This window comes from Cololabis saira, chromosome 11 (assembly GCF_033807715.1).
Source record: "Cololabis saira isolate AMF1-May2022 chromosome 11, fColSai1.1, whole genome shotgun sequence".
Lineage (NCBI taxonomy): Eukaryota > Metazoa > Chordata > Actinopteri > Beloniformes > Belonidae > Cololabis > Cololabis saira.
Window position 1 is genome coordinate 18,253,982 of NC_084597.1, and position 15,715 is coordinate 18,269,696.

General features: G+C 40.6%; 1 protein-coding gene across 1 annotated transcript in view; it reads right to left on the reverse strand.

Moving 5' to 3' along the window:
• Window positions 1–739: 739 nt before the first annotated feature.
• The window catches only part of cwc27 (CWC27 spliceosome associated cyclophilin), a 64,642-nt gene continuing 49,666 nt past the window's right edge, over window positions 740–15,715 (reverse strand). Inside the window, exons 12-14 of the mRNA XM_061733887.1 lie at window positions 8,198–8,307; window positions 7,998–8,101; window positions 740–1,303 (exon numbers count right to left, since the gene is read on the reverse strand). Coding sequence (XP_061589871.1) covers window positions 1,141–1,303; window positions 7,998–8,101; window positions 8,198–8,307 — 377 coding nt within the window. The 3' untranslated portion in view covers window positions 740–1,140. The remainder of the gene's footprint in view (window positions 1,304–7,997; window positions 8,102–8,197; window positions 8,308–15,715) is intronic.

Sequence of the window (15,715 nt, forward strand, 5' to 3'; positions counted from 1 at the left end):
GAAAGTTCCTCGTGGATGAACTGGGTGATGCATCGGAGAAAAGATGTTTAAGAGCACCGATCAGTGTTTCCGCTAGAAAAAATTGGCACCGGACAATGTGACCGGCAGGGTTTCAATTTACCGGACAAATGTTTGAAATTCCGGTCACATAGGCTATATGAATTAAAATAAATCATATGCAGTAGTACGATATCAATGCAAGTCTTTTAATAGTATTTTTATTGAAAAACAGGGTATTTAAAATAAAATAAGTCCCGTCAATTGACTCGCGAGCGTAACTTCAAAAAATAAATAAATATTGCAGAAGCTTGCGCGTAACCTACGGCGTAAGGTACGCGGCAACGCGTACTCTACGCCGTAGGCTCTGCGTCGGTGCGACACGGAACCATAAATCAACGCACACGTGGATGTCGGCGCCGCAGCTCCGCTTCCTCCCGGCTCCCGGCACCGAGGCTCGGCGTGTCCCTCCGCGGTACTCCCGGGGACTCTAGTCCCTAGTCCCGCAGCACCAGTGAGTATTTTCACCAGACATTTTGACCGGAGAGATTATAAAATACCGGACTTCGGCATATTTTACCGGACAAAGTCCGGCAATTACCGGACAACGGAAACCCTGGCACCGATGCCAATGTATATCTTCGTCTGACCCCTGTATGTACAGGGAAGGAGGAAGGTTTTTTTTTTCCAAAGGTCACATGAGCAGTCATTCCATTGTGGAACTGGTGAAAGATGGTAAAGTTGCTGGAGCATCCAAGCTGTACAGTCGTAAAGGATTTGGACAGGTTGGCATAGGCCATAACCGGCCCTGGTGGTGGTATATATTTTTAACGTAGTGCCACGGTGCAAACATGAAGGTGGACGAAGCTCATCATAGATGCTCATAGATGAAAGTTTATTCTTTTTGTAAAAGTCAGGGCTCAACATAACATCAAATAAACAAAAAGTCAACATTGTTACATACAATCAACAAAAAGCCTTATTTCATGAATCACTGAACGTTGTCCATCGCAGCTATCCCATCACAGATGAGCTCAGGTCAGCATCCTGGGTCCAGGTGTCCCCAGAGACTGGTCAGCAGAGTGGAGGGATGCGGAGAAGCAGATGTTGGTCTGACACGACCTGACCTTTGACCTTGCAGTTTCACCTCTTGGCCTTCTTCTCCTTCATGATCTTCTTGCTCTCCTCCCTCCTGCGCTTGTTGACAGGGTTGCGAGGGTCGTAGATCTCAAACGTGTCTTCGTCCTGCATGTTGGCATCCTTGACTTTTTTGGATTGCTCATCAAACTGGAGGACATGGGCCATCCTAAACCAGACGGAGAGGAGGTGAGAGTTCAAGGTGCAGCAGCAACCAACCATAACTACTCAACCGCAATATTTAACCAACGTCTGAGAGTTTAAAACACAGCCTATCCTATCATATCACGGAATTCTGGATCCATTCTTACTGATTTAATCATGCAATCAAAAATACGTGTACTGTACAGCAAACATGTGACTCTAGTAAGTATTCCTTTCCTCCTGTAATGTAAACTCTGTTGATGTTGATGGCGGAAACCTGCATGAAGTCAATTCAGGACTCTACACAAGATTTTTATGGCCAAAATAATGATCCATTAGTTACATTTCCATTAAACTTTATCATAAAAAGAAATAAATAAAGGAGCTGCTGTGGGGCATCGATGTTTCCATTGAACTATTTTTCTTTTTATGAAAAAAAAAAGATTTTTGGCATTTCCATTAAAGGTTTGTCTTTGAGATATTTAAGTTTCACGCTCCTTTTACGGAAAAGCGATCCAGTTCTTTGTAAAACCTGTTTGGACCGGGCTCTAGTACCGGTATAGCACCACCATCAGCGCCAGTACCGATTTTAAGCTGGTTTAAAAGGCCCATCTTTCTCTTTTTGAAGCAGCCTGATAACGTTATTAGAAAATTTTAAAAAAGGACAGCCATATGCTTTCCAATAAGATAAATAAATAAATAAAAATAAAGAGGCAAATTAAAGTAAATAATCTATCACCAGAAAGAACACTTCCCGGATAAATTGTGGTTGGACTGCTGGTCTTTTGCTGATTTCTTGAGATTTTCAGATAAACTATAAAAGGATGTAAATACAGATCCCAGAACAGAGAAGCCGCATAATATCAAGCGATAAAAATCCCAAACTGAAATCCTGTTATACAGCCATTAAACTTATGTCTCAGGTGCAGCTAATCAAAATGATCAAACTGTGATTGTGATCAAGTAATACTCGTATCCAAATGGCAGCTACACAGCTACTTAAAAAGCTCAAACTGTGACCACATCTGGGAAAAACTGCTGAAAGAAATTTTGGTCCCCAGTGAAAAGATGCTCATGTGTCTCTCATTTTCCTTGTTAGCTTTTCTGCCCCTTCCCTCCCTCCCCAAGACAGATTCAAGAATCAGGACATTCCTCAGAAGAGATATCAGCGGTGAGCATTTCACAGATAAACACTGACGAGATTTTTTTCAGATGCATGCTGAAAGCTATCTCATAATCAAAACAACAAAGCGGGGCCGGCAGCCTGCTGCAAAGCGGCTTCGTGCCCCCGTATCTGGATCTGGACGAAGAGTCGGAGATAAGCGAGGATGCTGGATTGTTTTGGTGGGAGGCAGAAAACCTGCTGACCGCGCTGCAGCATGGCTCCAGGTATGGAAAATGTTTCAACCGACACACAAGACAATCGTTTATGCAAGCCAGACTGTGAAACAGATCCAGCTCTGGGGTCATCCAGCTCAACAGCTGTACCTTATTCCTTTACGTTATCGTAAACGGGTTGTTTTATACTCTGCAATGCAATTGAACTTATTGAAACTCACAGCATTCAATTCAATTCAATTCAATTTTATTTATATAGCGCCTAATACAACAAAAGTTGTCTCTAGGCGCTTTCCAGAGACCCAGAACATGTCCCCCGAGCAATTATTACATAAACAATGGCAGGTAAAAACTCCCATAGTGGGAGAAAAGCCTTAAGCCAAACAGTGGCAAGAAAAAACTCCCCTTTAGGAGGGAAATAAAACCTTGACAGGACCAGGCTCATAAGGGGGGACCCTCCTGCCGGAGGCCAGACTGGGGGGTCGGGGACGTCAGCAGCACACAGCAGACATCCACACAGGCATGTGGAAGCAGCAACGGGTTAGCCGGGGGGGACGGGCGGACTGCAGGCTAGCACGCAGCTCTTGAAGCTCCGGCCTGCAAACATGCACACTAAATTAAAGGCTATATTTTAAACTCCCGGTCTCGTCTGAGTGGTCAGCTCACAGAGTCAAAAAGACAGAAGCTGTGCTTTTTATCCTTCTCCACAGTCATATCCAAACACGTTCCAGCTAATTTACCCCAAAACCAGACCATGCAATGCCCAGAGAAACCAAGAATTATATCTCAAGTTCTACCGAAAATATTAAATGGGTCCATGACAGCACAGTTAGATGAAGACTGAACTGGAAGGGTTTCCAGGAGAAAAGATCTTCTGTCTGAAAAAATCATGACAAAAGAGCACGGCTGAAGTTCACCAAACTGCATCTGAACAAACCAGCAGACTTCTGGAACAATGTCCTACAGACGGATGACACAAAGGTGGAGTGGTCTGGCCTCCATCCTGGAGCAAACCTAACATCATCTCAGCAGAAATACCTCATGGTGTCAAGCACAGTGGTGGAGACATGATGATGTGGAGTTGTTTTGTAGCCACAGGACCTGGACATCTCAAATGGACACTGAACTAATTTGTTTGCCTTGCCGTAATTGGATCAAGCCACGGGACAAAGATCTGAAGTACAGCAGCAAGTTTACATCAGAAGGACTGAAAAAGAAAAGAATCAAGGTTTTGGACGGGTTTATCAAAGTCCAGAATGAAACCCAACTGAAATACTGTAGTCGGACCTTCACAGAGCTGCAGATTAAAATACCTCCACAGTCACGCAAAGTCTGACAGACTAAAAGGAAAAGAAAAGGAAACGAGTAGCTCACGTTTCGGCTGCTAAAAGGTGGATCTACAAGCTTTGGGGGTGCTTAGTTTTGCTCGTGTGTGAGTACACTTTCTTTATTGTTTAATAAGCGATGAAAATAGTCAAAATAAGTGGAAAAAAAAGATATATGGTGTGCATCTGAAGTCGTCTTTAATACTCAGACCAGTGACAAGCAGATGAATTTTATTATGTTTTTACCCAAACAACAGGAAAGACAAGAATGTTCTTGTGACTGTATTCATGTAACGGATCATGTGATTGTGTGTTAGGCTGAAGGCATCATGAATCATCAGGCAACCATCTCCCGTTGCTGCTGGTCCAGCGTCTAAAAGACGTCTACAAGTGTCCCCCCCCCCCCGACTGCTGCTGGGTGACTGGGCCGCCTCAGATAATTTGTCTCGCCGTCTCGGTGATGACAGCCCGCCGGCCATGCAGCCCCGGCGCGATACAGCGCTTAAAACGTGATGTGGAAACTCGGCTTATCAAAACCACTCTGCGCTACCGTGAAACGAATCTACAGAAGCTTTCCCTCAATTTATTTTTCCTGCCCCCCCCCCCCCCCCCCCCCTTTTTTTTTTTTTTTTAAAGCTCAAGTAGGGGGTGGAAATTTATGAGTGCAGGAGGAGGGATGGTGTGAGCAGTTGCAAACTCTGCACTGCAAGCGTGGACTTTGTGAGGATGAGTGTGTTCGCTGAAGAGGAGGAGGGGCCGAGGAGTCGGAGTGTGTAGACACAGATGGAATAGTTTACCTCCTCTGGCCCAGACTTGACTTCCAATGTCTGACCTGTTGTAACCCACATTCTGTTCGCAGTACGTCTAGAGGTGGCACAGACTTCCCACTGGTGTTTTTCTAGGACTGCTCCACCGCTGCCCCCGTCCCTCCCTTCTCACCCTACCTGGCACGGCGAGGTGTCTACAGCCGGGAGACGCTCCAAACGCCGGCCCAGGTTTTCTCGCAAATTCATTAGGGCCCCCACACACAGTCAGACTGCACTTCAAGAGCGCTTCTCGAGACTAATAGCAACTACAGATTTTGTTTTTCTAAAAATCTCTCGCGCGCAGACACTTTGGTCGAATTTACACACATGGTATTCATTTCAAACCCTCGCTCTTGTGTAGTTAGAGGCTGAGGTCTTTGGTGAAAAACAGAATATGAGAGGAAAACACAGCGTCAGGGCTGATTTCCTGATGGCCAATCTGGTGGCTGCGGATTCAAATCCAAACACACACATGCGTGAAACGTGAACTTTCGCACACATTTATCACAACCTGAAGGAAAGCGCTGAATGCGACAGAGGTCAGGTTCATCATTCCCAGTGTGAAGAGGGATTCTGAGCAGTTTGTAACAATTTCACCGTCCCAGTCATGCTGCTTATACTATTATAATAAATATTTTCTTAAAAACGTAACCATGACAGTGTCTGGAAATATAAATGACATAATGTAAACACTGAAGACACTTTAAAGAAACAGCTTTGTGATGAATAAACATTACAGTAAATTAAATTGCATTTGCCAGGGCCCCTCCTGAACGCTGCAGGAACATATGACTAAGAGCTCCTAATGTCTGCAACAGCAAGCTTTAAAAAGGGTCATATTGTGCTTTTCTCTGTCTTCTGATCCATCTACAGGGCTATTTAGTCGAATTATCATCTTAAACATGATAAAAGGTTCATAAAATGAGGTTTAACTGGTTCTGTAGGGTGCTGAAGACCCTTCTGTCTGGAGACTTTTTTCTAACACTGGCTCTCTATGACATCACAGAGGGCGGAATTTCCTTATTTGGTATTTTTCTTCAGCCGGTGGATCTAGTGGTAATTCTTTTTTTTAACTGTGCAATTTCCCCGGTTTCCAAGATTTCTACAGAGAAATGTGCTTTTGATTGTAAGTCCTCAGAGTTTTCACCTTTCAGAGTGTCACCTTCCACCCAGAAGGTTTCCTCAGTTCCAACTGGCTGCTGGGGAGTTTTGAACTTAAAAGCTGTTGGAGTCGCAGGTCAATTACTGACCCTATCATCACTCTTGCGGTTTGTTGAGAATCTTCTGTACATAGTAAGCAGTTACAGACTGCATTTGGACAGAGAAGACAGGCGGTTTGAGAACAGAGCTACAGTGAACAGTAGGGGTGGGCAAAAATATCGATATGGCAATATATCGCGATAATTTTCCAGCCGATTCAATATCGATATTCAAAATTTGAATATCGATTTTTTTTTTTATTTATTTATTTTTTTTAAAATATTTTTTATCCCCGATTTTTTTCCCATTATATCACCCAGTGCTCCTACCTAAGTGACAGTCCTGGGCGTTGCCACTCTCTACCAACCCTGGGAGGGCCCTGCACTGAGCTCAGGTTTTATTTCAGTTTATAATTTGTTTTTTTATATAACACAATTGCCTGTCCTTAAAAAATGAAAAATAATGGACAGAGGTTTATTTATTTATGGATTTATATCTATACTGACTGATCACTGTGCCTGTCCTTGGTTTTAGTACCATCTTTCTTGTGTTTATTATCATTTGCCACATAATTAAAGCAACCTCATACTAAATGTAATGTTAATTTCATATGATGTAAATAATATGAAAAACATATACAAATATGTTGTAACTTTAGCTTGTATAGTTATAATAAAACATTGTTTTGACTCAGTTTGTCCCATGAATTGTCACTATAATCTGATGAACGTGCAACTCGGATTTTAAGATCCATCACTATCATCTGATGTACATATATACAACTTGGATTTTAAGATGTGTAATGCATTTTTAAATTTTTCGGTGAACTATGTAGAATATAATAATCGGGATATCGCATAATCGGGATATCGCAATGTGTATCGTATCGTGGCTCAAGTATCGTGATGCGTATCGTATCGTGAGGTCCTTCCCAATACCCACCCCTAGTGAACAGATGAAGAGGCCTCAGGTTTCACCTATCCAGAACTTATAATGCAGCTTCAACTCACCTGCCTATGAATTTAAGCATTTGTCATGTCATTCCTTAAACTTTTGTTCCAAATTAATATCAATAAGCCGTGTAAATGTATACCCATCCCTATACTCATCCACAGGAGTGATGGGAGCGTGAGTGATGATATGATGTCAACAGTTTATAAGCTTGAAATTCTCCAACAATCATTCTGAACTGAGGAACCTTCTGGATTTGAGCTAGCGTGACCTAGATGACATGATATATACATGATAAATATATTATTTTTTTAAATTATTTTTTTTTATTTTGGTCACACAAGGCTACCAGCCAGGTAGAAGCCAGTGTTATTTTTTTTCATGTATTTTATTAATATTATTTATTATTATTATTTATTTAACATTTTTTCAGAGAGTAGTACAATCCGTGTGCATTTGACTACTGTGGCACTTTATTTTCACTCAATCTTTGTGTTGGCCATGCAGCTTTTGTTTTGTATACTACAGAGCAGTGCCTTTATTTTATTATTTTTCCAGAGAGCCGTACTAAGTAGCAGGCAGCCAGCCACTGTTAAAGTTTCAGAGAGTAATACAATCAGTGTGCATTTGGCTCTACTTTGTCACTTTATTTCTATTTGTCACTTATTTCTTTCGACTCTCAGGGAAGTATTTTCTTACAAAAAAAGAAAGTTCAAATAAGTACCGGTACTATAGTTTACACTTTGTAATGCATAACATTTACAGTACACTATTTGTTCTCTACCTCAAGTGTCACTGTGTTGAGAATGATTTGAGAATAAATGTTCTGAAGGAACCAGTGGATCCACGGTTAGTGTTTTTCCTTGCATTTTAAGAATTTATAAGCGACACGCTAATATCGTGATAATATCGTAATCGTGATATTTTTGTCCACTAATATCGTGATATGAAATTTTCATATCGTCCCATGCCTAGTAATGGTAAAGGTCATGTGGCCTGCTCCTCGATGCGAGACATCACAGCAAGACGAGCATGAAGACAACAACACAACATGGGAGCAGTCGACTTTTTATAGTGAAATGCTGTGGGAGCCACTGACCATCCTTTGTCATCATCTTCTGCCAGCTCCTCCACATCTTCCTCTGGACCCTCGGTGATGGCCGACGACAGCTTGGACTTGAAGCGATTGAGCACAGCCAGAGTCTAATGTATCAGACCGGATTACAACACACATGTTATTTCTTACATATTTGACAGGTGAAATGACTAATAAAAAGACTGCAAGCTGAGTTCTTTCACCTGTTCTTCTCTGCTTGAGGCTTTTGTCCGTTTTACTTTCCTGAGGTCTTCGTACTTCTTTCGTCCCTCCAGGTACTCGGTGACTGCTTCGTTCGTCTGCTTTTTCTCGACTTCAGAAAGATGCAACAGACATAATGGAAGTTACCGTTACTTCTCCATTTACGTCATTAAAATCACCAATAGCAGAAACAAGGCAAAACATTACAAATCATTCAAAGAAATAGATGTTAAAGCATCTCTTTATTTTAAAACATCCTCTGGACCAGGACCAGGCTGTATTTGTTTAAGTGGCTTTTCCACCTCAGTGAACACTTATGACCTTTCATTGACGCATTTTTTTGGTGAATGGGACTCCCACCGCACGTATCTCGCTTTGGCAACGGGTCCAACCCCAACGTCAACACCTCTGCCCGCTGGCAACGTCAGCCGGAATTTGGCTGGATCAGTATTCCCGGTACGTTCGCCATGGCAGAGAGAAACCAAAGGGGACCGAAGAAACATGGAAAAGAAACCCTGACGAGTTTTTACTTTCTGGCAAAAGAAACGGGATGCAGAGCGACCAGACTTTGTAAATCTTGGACCTTATAAGTCCTGTAGGTCTTGGGTTGTCTTTTACTTGTCAACATCTGTTAAAGGAAAAGGATGCAAGACCAAAACGTAAAGAAGCGAAACATTGTGAACTGAAGCGGTTTTGAAAGAGAACAGAATCAACATTGGTGTTTGCACTCAGGGCAATGGACTGACATAAAAATAAATAGTTTCTGACAAAAAATGTCATTCTACCTAAGCGATGGTGTGAGTAGGGTCCCTGAGGGGAATCTGTGTCTGAAGTCAATACAAATGGACATTTTTTCACAGTCATTGGAGGCTGCCTCGCTGTCGGAGCCAGCCCCTAGTGGTCAGTAGATGAACTGCAATGTGTCTTACTTTCGCGCCGGCTTCAACCTGGAAGGTGGAACGTTTTTACCTTTAAATTCCAGAGTGACACGCGCAAAAATAAAGTGTGAGGTTTAATCTTTCAAATGATTTGTGTTTCATGTCTCTGGTTTCTTTAGAGTAAGAAACCGAAAAGTTCTAAGCGCTCCAGAAAATAAAATCTTTAATTATTCATTTTAAGGCTTATTATTCAAGTAATGCTTTAGCTCATAATGGGCTAAGCTTTGATATAGGGCTGTGCGATTAATCGATTTGAAATCTAAATCGGATTTATTAATCACAATCGATGTTAAAAAAAGGAAAATCGGAAAATCGATTTTCCTTTTTTGCAGCTGGCTGCATTACAGACAGAGCTCGTCTAGTCATCTTTGTTTGGTCAAGAAAATTGTAAATGTTGTCACTTTACTAAACTCAAGGAGGATTTACAGTATCTTTCAATTGCACTTCATTCCCAATAGGGAAATTTGCTTGCTATTTTTCTTTAGAAATAAAGATAAAATATTTGAAACAATTTATTCCATTGTCTTTTGTAGTTTTACCGAAAAAATCGAAATCAAAAATCGGGTTTTCAGAGAAAAAAATCGGGACTTTATTTTTGTCCAAAATCGCCCAGGCCTACTTTGATACTTGTTCTTGAAAATGATCTAAGTGCCTTTCGGTGAGAAGGGTTAGAGACAGGAGGTGGCCTTATCTCTGATTGACGCATCCTGCTTAAATCCATACTGCTGCTATTCTTCAAAAAGATGTATTGGACTGGACGCCCGACCTCATAACCCCTCACTTCATCTTACTCACAGGTGACCTAGCTTTCAGGTACACAAACACCCCCAGAGGATGAAGCAATTCACGTCTGACACTGAAACCGCTCAGGCAAAGATGGTCTGATTACCAGAAGACACAACACGAAGGACGTATCAACCAAATATACTTATACATTTCTAAAAATATTGAGAAGATAAATGGGCTGAAGCTCAAATCTAGGTACGTCCTACTTTCGCCTTGTAGCACCTCATGAATGTGAGGTACCTGTTTCAGTTTCCATCTACCCCCCCAAAATCTAACAGGCATTACGAAGTTTGGGGGAATACATACACAACAAATATCAAGCCTTTGTTTATTTTACAGAAGAGAGCAGTACGGATCTTACATAAAAAGGAGGCAAGAGAACACACCAATGGACTCTTTATCAATGCAGGATTAATTAAACTTAAAGATATTGTTGAGTTACAGACTTTATTAGTTATGTTCAAGGCAAAAGGCAGAATATTGCCTGAAAATATACAACGTTTTTTTGTGTTTAGTTCAGAAACTAAGGACCATAGGAGAAAATTTGATTTTAAACATCGGTTTGCACGAACTACTTTAAAACAAATGCGTATTTCAGCATGTGGTGTAAAATTATGGAACTGCTTAACAATTGATTTAAAGGATTGTAAAAATATTCACCAGTTCAAGAAATTTTATAAAGACAACATAATCAGACAATATGAATTTAACGGGTAAAATATCTTTTGTTGTTTTTTTGTTTTTGGTGTTGTTGGTGAGTTATTGTGTATGTTTTCTTATTTTTTGTTTTGTTTTTTTCATTATTTTTTTTGGTAATATATAAGCAGTGACTGTTGAACAGACGGACAGACCATCTTCATATGTATTGTTTTATTTTTTTGAGAAAGGGGCTTGTAATATAAGGCTTTCTTCTTCTTGCCCCTTTTCGATCATGGAATGGAACATGTATGTGAACTACCATTTCCATGATACGGAATAAATAAAATTGAAATGAAATGAAATTGTTTCTTGTATAAATTAATCGCCCTCTCATGTGGCTGTGGAGGAATTTGGGTCCATCACTCTGGTCCAGCAACGAGTAACGTCCCACCACAGCTTCTCAATAAAGTTGAAGTCTGGACTTTTCTAGTTTGCTTCAGATTATTGACCTGTTGCATAACCCCGTTTCGACTGAGAATGATGCCGTCACAAAACAACCCAGATCATCACCCCTCCACCACTGCTCGACAGAGGCTCAGAGGGGTTTTTGTTGAAATGCTATTCCACTTCAGTCTCATCTGTCCAGAGGGTATCGTTCCAGAAATTTGCTGGTTTGTTCAGATGCAGTTTTGTGAACCTCGGCTGTGGTCCGAGCTTTAGCTTTTGGCTGTTTTTACACAGTCTGATCTTGGCTGGGCGCGTCCACTCCTGAAAAGATTTGACACCTGTTTTAAATGTTTTCCCACTTGTGAATAATCTTTCTCGTCGTAGAACCTTGAACTTTACATTTATGGGAAAAGGTTTTACAACCCTTTCCAGATTAACGTGCAGCGACGGTTGCTTCTCTAAAGCCAACACTGATGTCTTTCCCTTGTGGCATTGTCATAACAGACATCTGAACGCTTCACACCAACACACTGCCAAAGCATCTTTTTGAATCGAGGTCTATACACCTATTAATGTTTAGCAACTTCGTCTCTTACAATCCACATAGGCAGTGAGGGTGAACTTAGTGTTGTCCATTAGGGCTGTTCGATTAATCGATTTTAAATCGTAATCGCGATTATGTAATTAGAACGATGTTAAAATGTGAAAATCGTAAAATCGATTTTTCCCTTTTTTTTTTTTTAATTCTTTTTTTTTTTTTACCTCGTCTGCACACATTAATGATTGATACCATATTAATGATTGATGGAAATACCTCTCAATACCTGCGACAAGTGCCCCATCGGAGAGGCTCTTTAGTGTAGGAGGGGGCGTTGTAACATGCCACCGGGTAGACCGGCTCGTGTTCCTTGCAAAAAACTTGCAAATGTGAATAGCAAATGTAATGACTGACATTACACACCTCTACCTCCTTCATGGGTTGCATTATTATTTAGCATGCAAAGACCCAGTTTAGTTTAATTAGAAAATGTATTGTTTTATTTAATTGGAAATATAACTTACTGTATGTTTGCAAGTGCTGATTTGCTGATTTTTTTTTTCAGAGATAAAACTTTATATTTTATTATATTTTTTAAAACTTTTTTTCAACTTATTTTACAGAGTTTTGCACTTTATTCATTCATTTTTGGTTTAATAAGAGCAAAGTTTGCACTTAAAGCCCAACGGGGCAAATGTTCAATAAAAAAACTGCATATTTGAAATCATTTCTTTGTCTTTTGTCAATTCACAAAATAATCGTAATCGTAATCGAAAATCGGATTTTGAGAGAAAAAAAATCGAGATTTTATTTTTGGGCAAAATCGAACAGCCCTATTGTCCATATAATTATTTTGATGAATAAATAATAGAAAAGAAAAAAATAAGTTATGAGTTGTTCATGCAAGGTTGTATTGGCCTTTTAAATAAACTACTATTGTTTTTATACACACAAAAAAAAGGGATTGCACATGAGCACAGAAGTTATGTGCTATTTGTTTTTAAGTGCAGGCAGACACAGTTAAATAACATGGCGATGTTGACGTTAACCCTGAGAGCCATTTTCCACCAAACTGTCCTCCTCTGAAGTATTTGTGAAAACTCATGTCATCATGAATGAGAGGAGAGACAATCAGCAGTGTCACATGCAGTAAACGTCTCCTCGCTCAGACACGTAGCCTGTGAGGTCACAGAGCAGCTGCCAACCATTACAGCCCGCCGGCTGGACGGCCACTTTCTTTCCACAACAGAACGTGATGTCACGCACCCGGCGAGCAGCGGGACAGCGTTGCCCCACTGGACAGGCTGCTACCGACTGAACCCCTCAAACACTTTCACACGCAACCAAATAAATGATGTAACAGAGTAAATATATAAATCTGTTGCTTTTCTCACACAATTACAAACATCAGTGTTATGAGTTCTGTAATGGGTGTTTACTTATACAGACTTTTATCGTCACCAATTAAGTATAGAGGACTTGACATGCCGACAAAAATCAACAAGTACAAAAACATATGAAAAATACACACAAATAAGGAAAAATTATGCAAAAGACTAAATAGCTGGCAAATAAAATAAGAAGTTAACATTCATGGAAAAAACCCGGACCTCCTGCTTTGATCCTTTTGTTTTGTTTTTGTATAAAAATATAAAATCATCTGATTATAGTGGCTTTTAGTGTCACTCAAACACAACCTTAGTTGAGCAACAACAAATATATATCTTTTTTACCTTCCCATTATTATTTTTCTAAAACAAAAATAAAGCCAAAAAAGATCAAAAGAAAAAAAAAACGTGGAAAATACTAAGTATGACCTTACTGCTTCCCCATGATTCAGAAAGGTACGATGCAGCCAGGTGATGTAAATCATCAGCCTCTGATAAACTGATCATCAGCAGGTGTTTAAACCTCTATAAGAGCAAACGTTCAGGAACTACAGAGAGTTCATGCATGTGCAAAGTAACATCGAGAGGGAAAGACTTAAGCAATGGTTTTAGATAAAGATGCACAGATCCACCGTCGGGGACTGGATATGTTATAAATGGACAAACTGGCCTCGGGAGCCAACTAGAACATGCCCACCTTATGTCAATCAACATTAGCCATGGCTACCAGCTCCTTCAGCCGATCCAGGCTGGAGAAGCTGCTCGCGAATGTTTCAAGCGGAATGTCCCGTTTCAGATGCTGTTTTGGTGGCAGATGATGCTGGGTTAATACCGCCGAGTACAAATTGCTGATTGCTTCGCTCAGCTTCGTAGCACAACAACGACAGATGAGGACGGGATGATGGATCGCCATTGGCTAAGCTGACTGGCCATCAAATGTTTACGCCCCAAATGATAAATACATTTATATTAATTCATGTGAAGTGGTACCAGAGTCTTCATGGACGTGAAGTAGGGATGGGCGGTATGGACTAAAAAATGTATCACGATAATTTCCGGCATTTATCCCGATAACGATTAAAAAATACCAATTCAACTCCACCTTTTCAACTATAAATCTATCTCGCTCTCAGATCCGCCATGTTTGTTACACAAATCGTCATCAACGGGAATTTATCCTTCTTTCTTTCTTTCTTTCTTTCTTTCTTTCTTTCTTTCTTTCTTTCTTTCTTTCTTTCTTTCTTTCTTTCTTTCTTTCTTTCTTTCTTTCTTTCTTTCTTTCTTTCTTTCTTTCTTTCTTTCTTTCTTTCTTTCTTTCTTTCTTTCTTTCTTTCTTTCTGAGGCTCATTTCCTTCCTTCCTACCTTCTTTCCTCCTGCTCTCTCCTTCCCTTCCTCTTTTCTCCTTTCCTTCCTTCCTTCCTTCCTTCCTTCCTTCCTTCCTTCCTTCCTTCCTTCCTTCCTTCCTTCCTTCCTTCCTTCCTTCCTTCCTTCCTTCCTTCCTTCCTTCCTTCCTTCCTTCCTTCCTTCCTTCCTTCCTTCCTTCCTTCCTTCCTTCCTTCCTTCCTTCCTTCCTTCCTTCCTTCCTTCCTTCCTTCCTTCCTTCCTTCCTTCCTTCCTTCCTTCCTTCCTTCCTTCCTTCCTTCCTTCCTTCCTTCCTTCCTTCCTTCCTTCCTTCCTTCCTTCCTTCCTTCCTTCCTTCCTTCCTTCCTTCCTTCCTTCCTTCCTTCCTTCCTTCCTTCCTTCCTTCCTTCCTTCCTTCCTTCCTTCCTTCCTTCCTTCCTTCCTTCCTTCCTTCCTTCCTTCCTTCCTTCCTTCCTTCACGTACGTTGTGGATTTAACGCAGAACCATAAATCATTTTTACACAAAAACTTTATCAGAGGGAATTTATCGTTTTTACCGCGAGATGACAAATTCTTATCATGAGGAATTTTTTGGATGGTATATCGTGAACGGTAAAATATCGCCCATTCCTAACGTGAAGTCCATGAAAATTTGTAATGAAGTAAAACCATAAAGCTTTTAGTGCTTGAAAAGCTTCAGCAACACTGAAAGCTGCAATTCTTTTTAATGCCTATAATAACTATAATTTCTGTCTCCATGTCAACAATAAAAACAATAATATAATATATGCTAAATAAGTGTATTGGGAAATCGGTGTTGTCAGGTCAAACACACTTAAAAGAAAATTGAAAAATCGGAATAGGGCAAGGAAATTGCAATCGGTGCATCTCTTTTTTTAGAAAAGCAATGTTTCCTGGACTTCAAGGTTCTACAGCAAGATAGATCATTCACAAGTAGAAAGCATTTAAGGCAGCTACCAAACATCCCGGGAGTTGACGTCCCAGCAAACGTACCCCTCGGTCACAATGTGCAACTTTCAGAGAAAACTAACCAAACAAAACAGACCTGCAGGCCTCTCTGAGCATGTTAAGTGTTTAAGTCTGTGACGGGATAATCAGAAGAAGACTGAACAAAGTCCACAGTTTGTTTGAAAGACTGGAGAGTCTGGAGAAAACCTATTTAGTCTATACAGAAGATGGAGGCACGGCCGAGGGTCACAAAGCTGCATCTGAACAAACCACAACATTTCTGAAACAGTGTACTCTGGACAGATGAGACCAGACTGGAGATGTTTGGCCCTGATATCCAGACCCATGTTTGATGAAAAAATAAACGCAGCTTTTCAACAAAAGCAGTGTGATTTGGGCTCGTTTTGAAGTTGGCAGTTACCAAGAGGAACGCAAACTCCTCTTCTCGAAGACGAATATGATGCCTTGTTGAC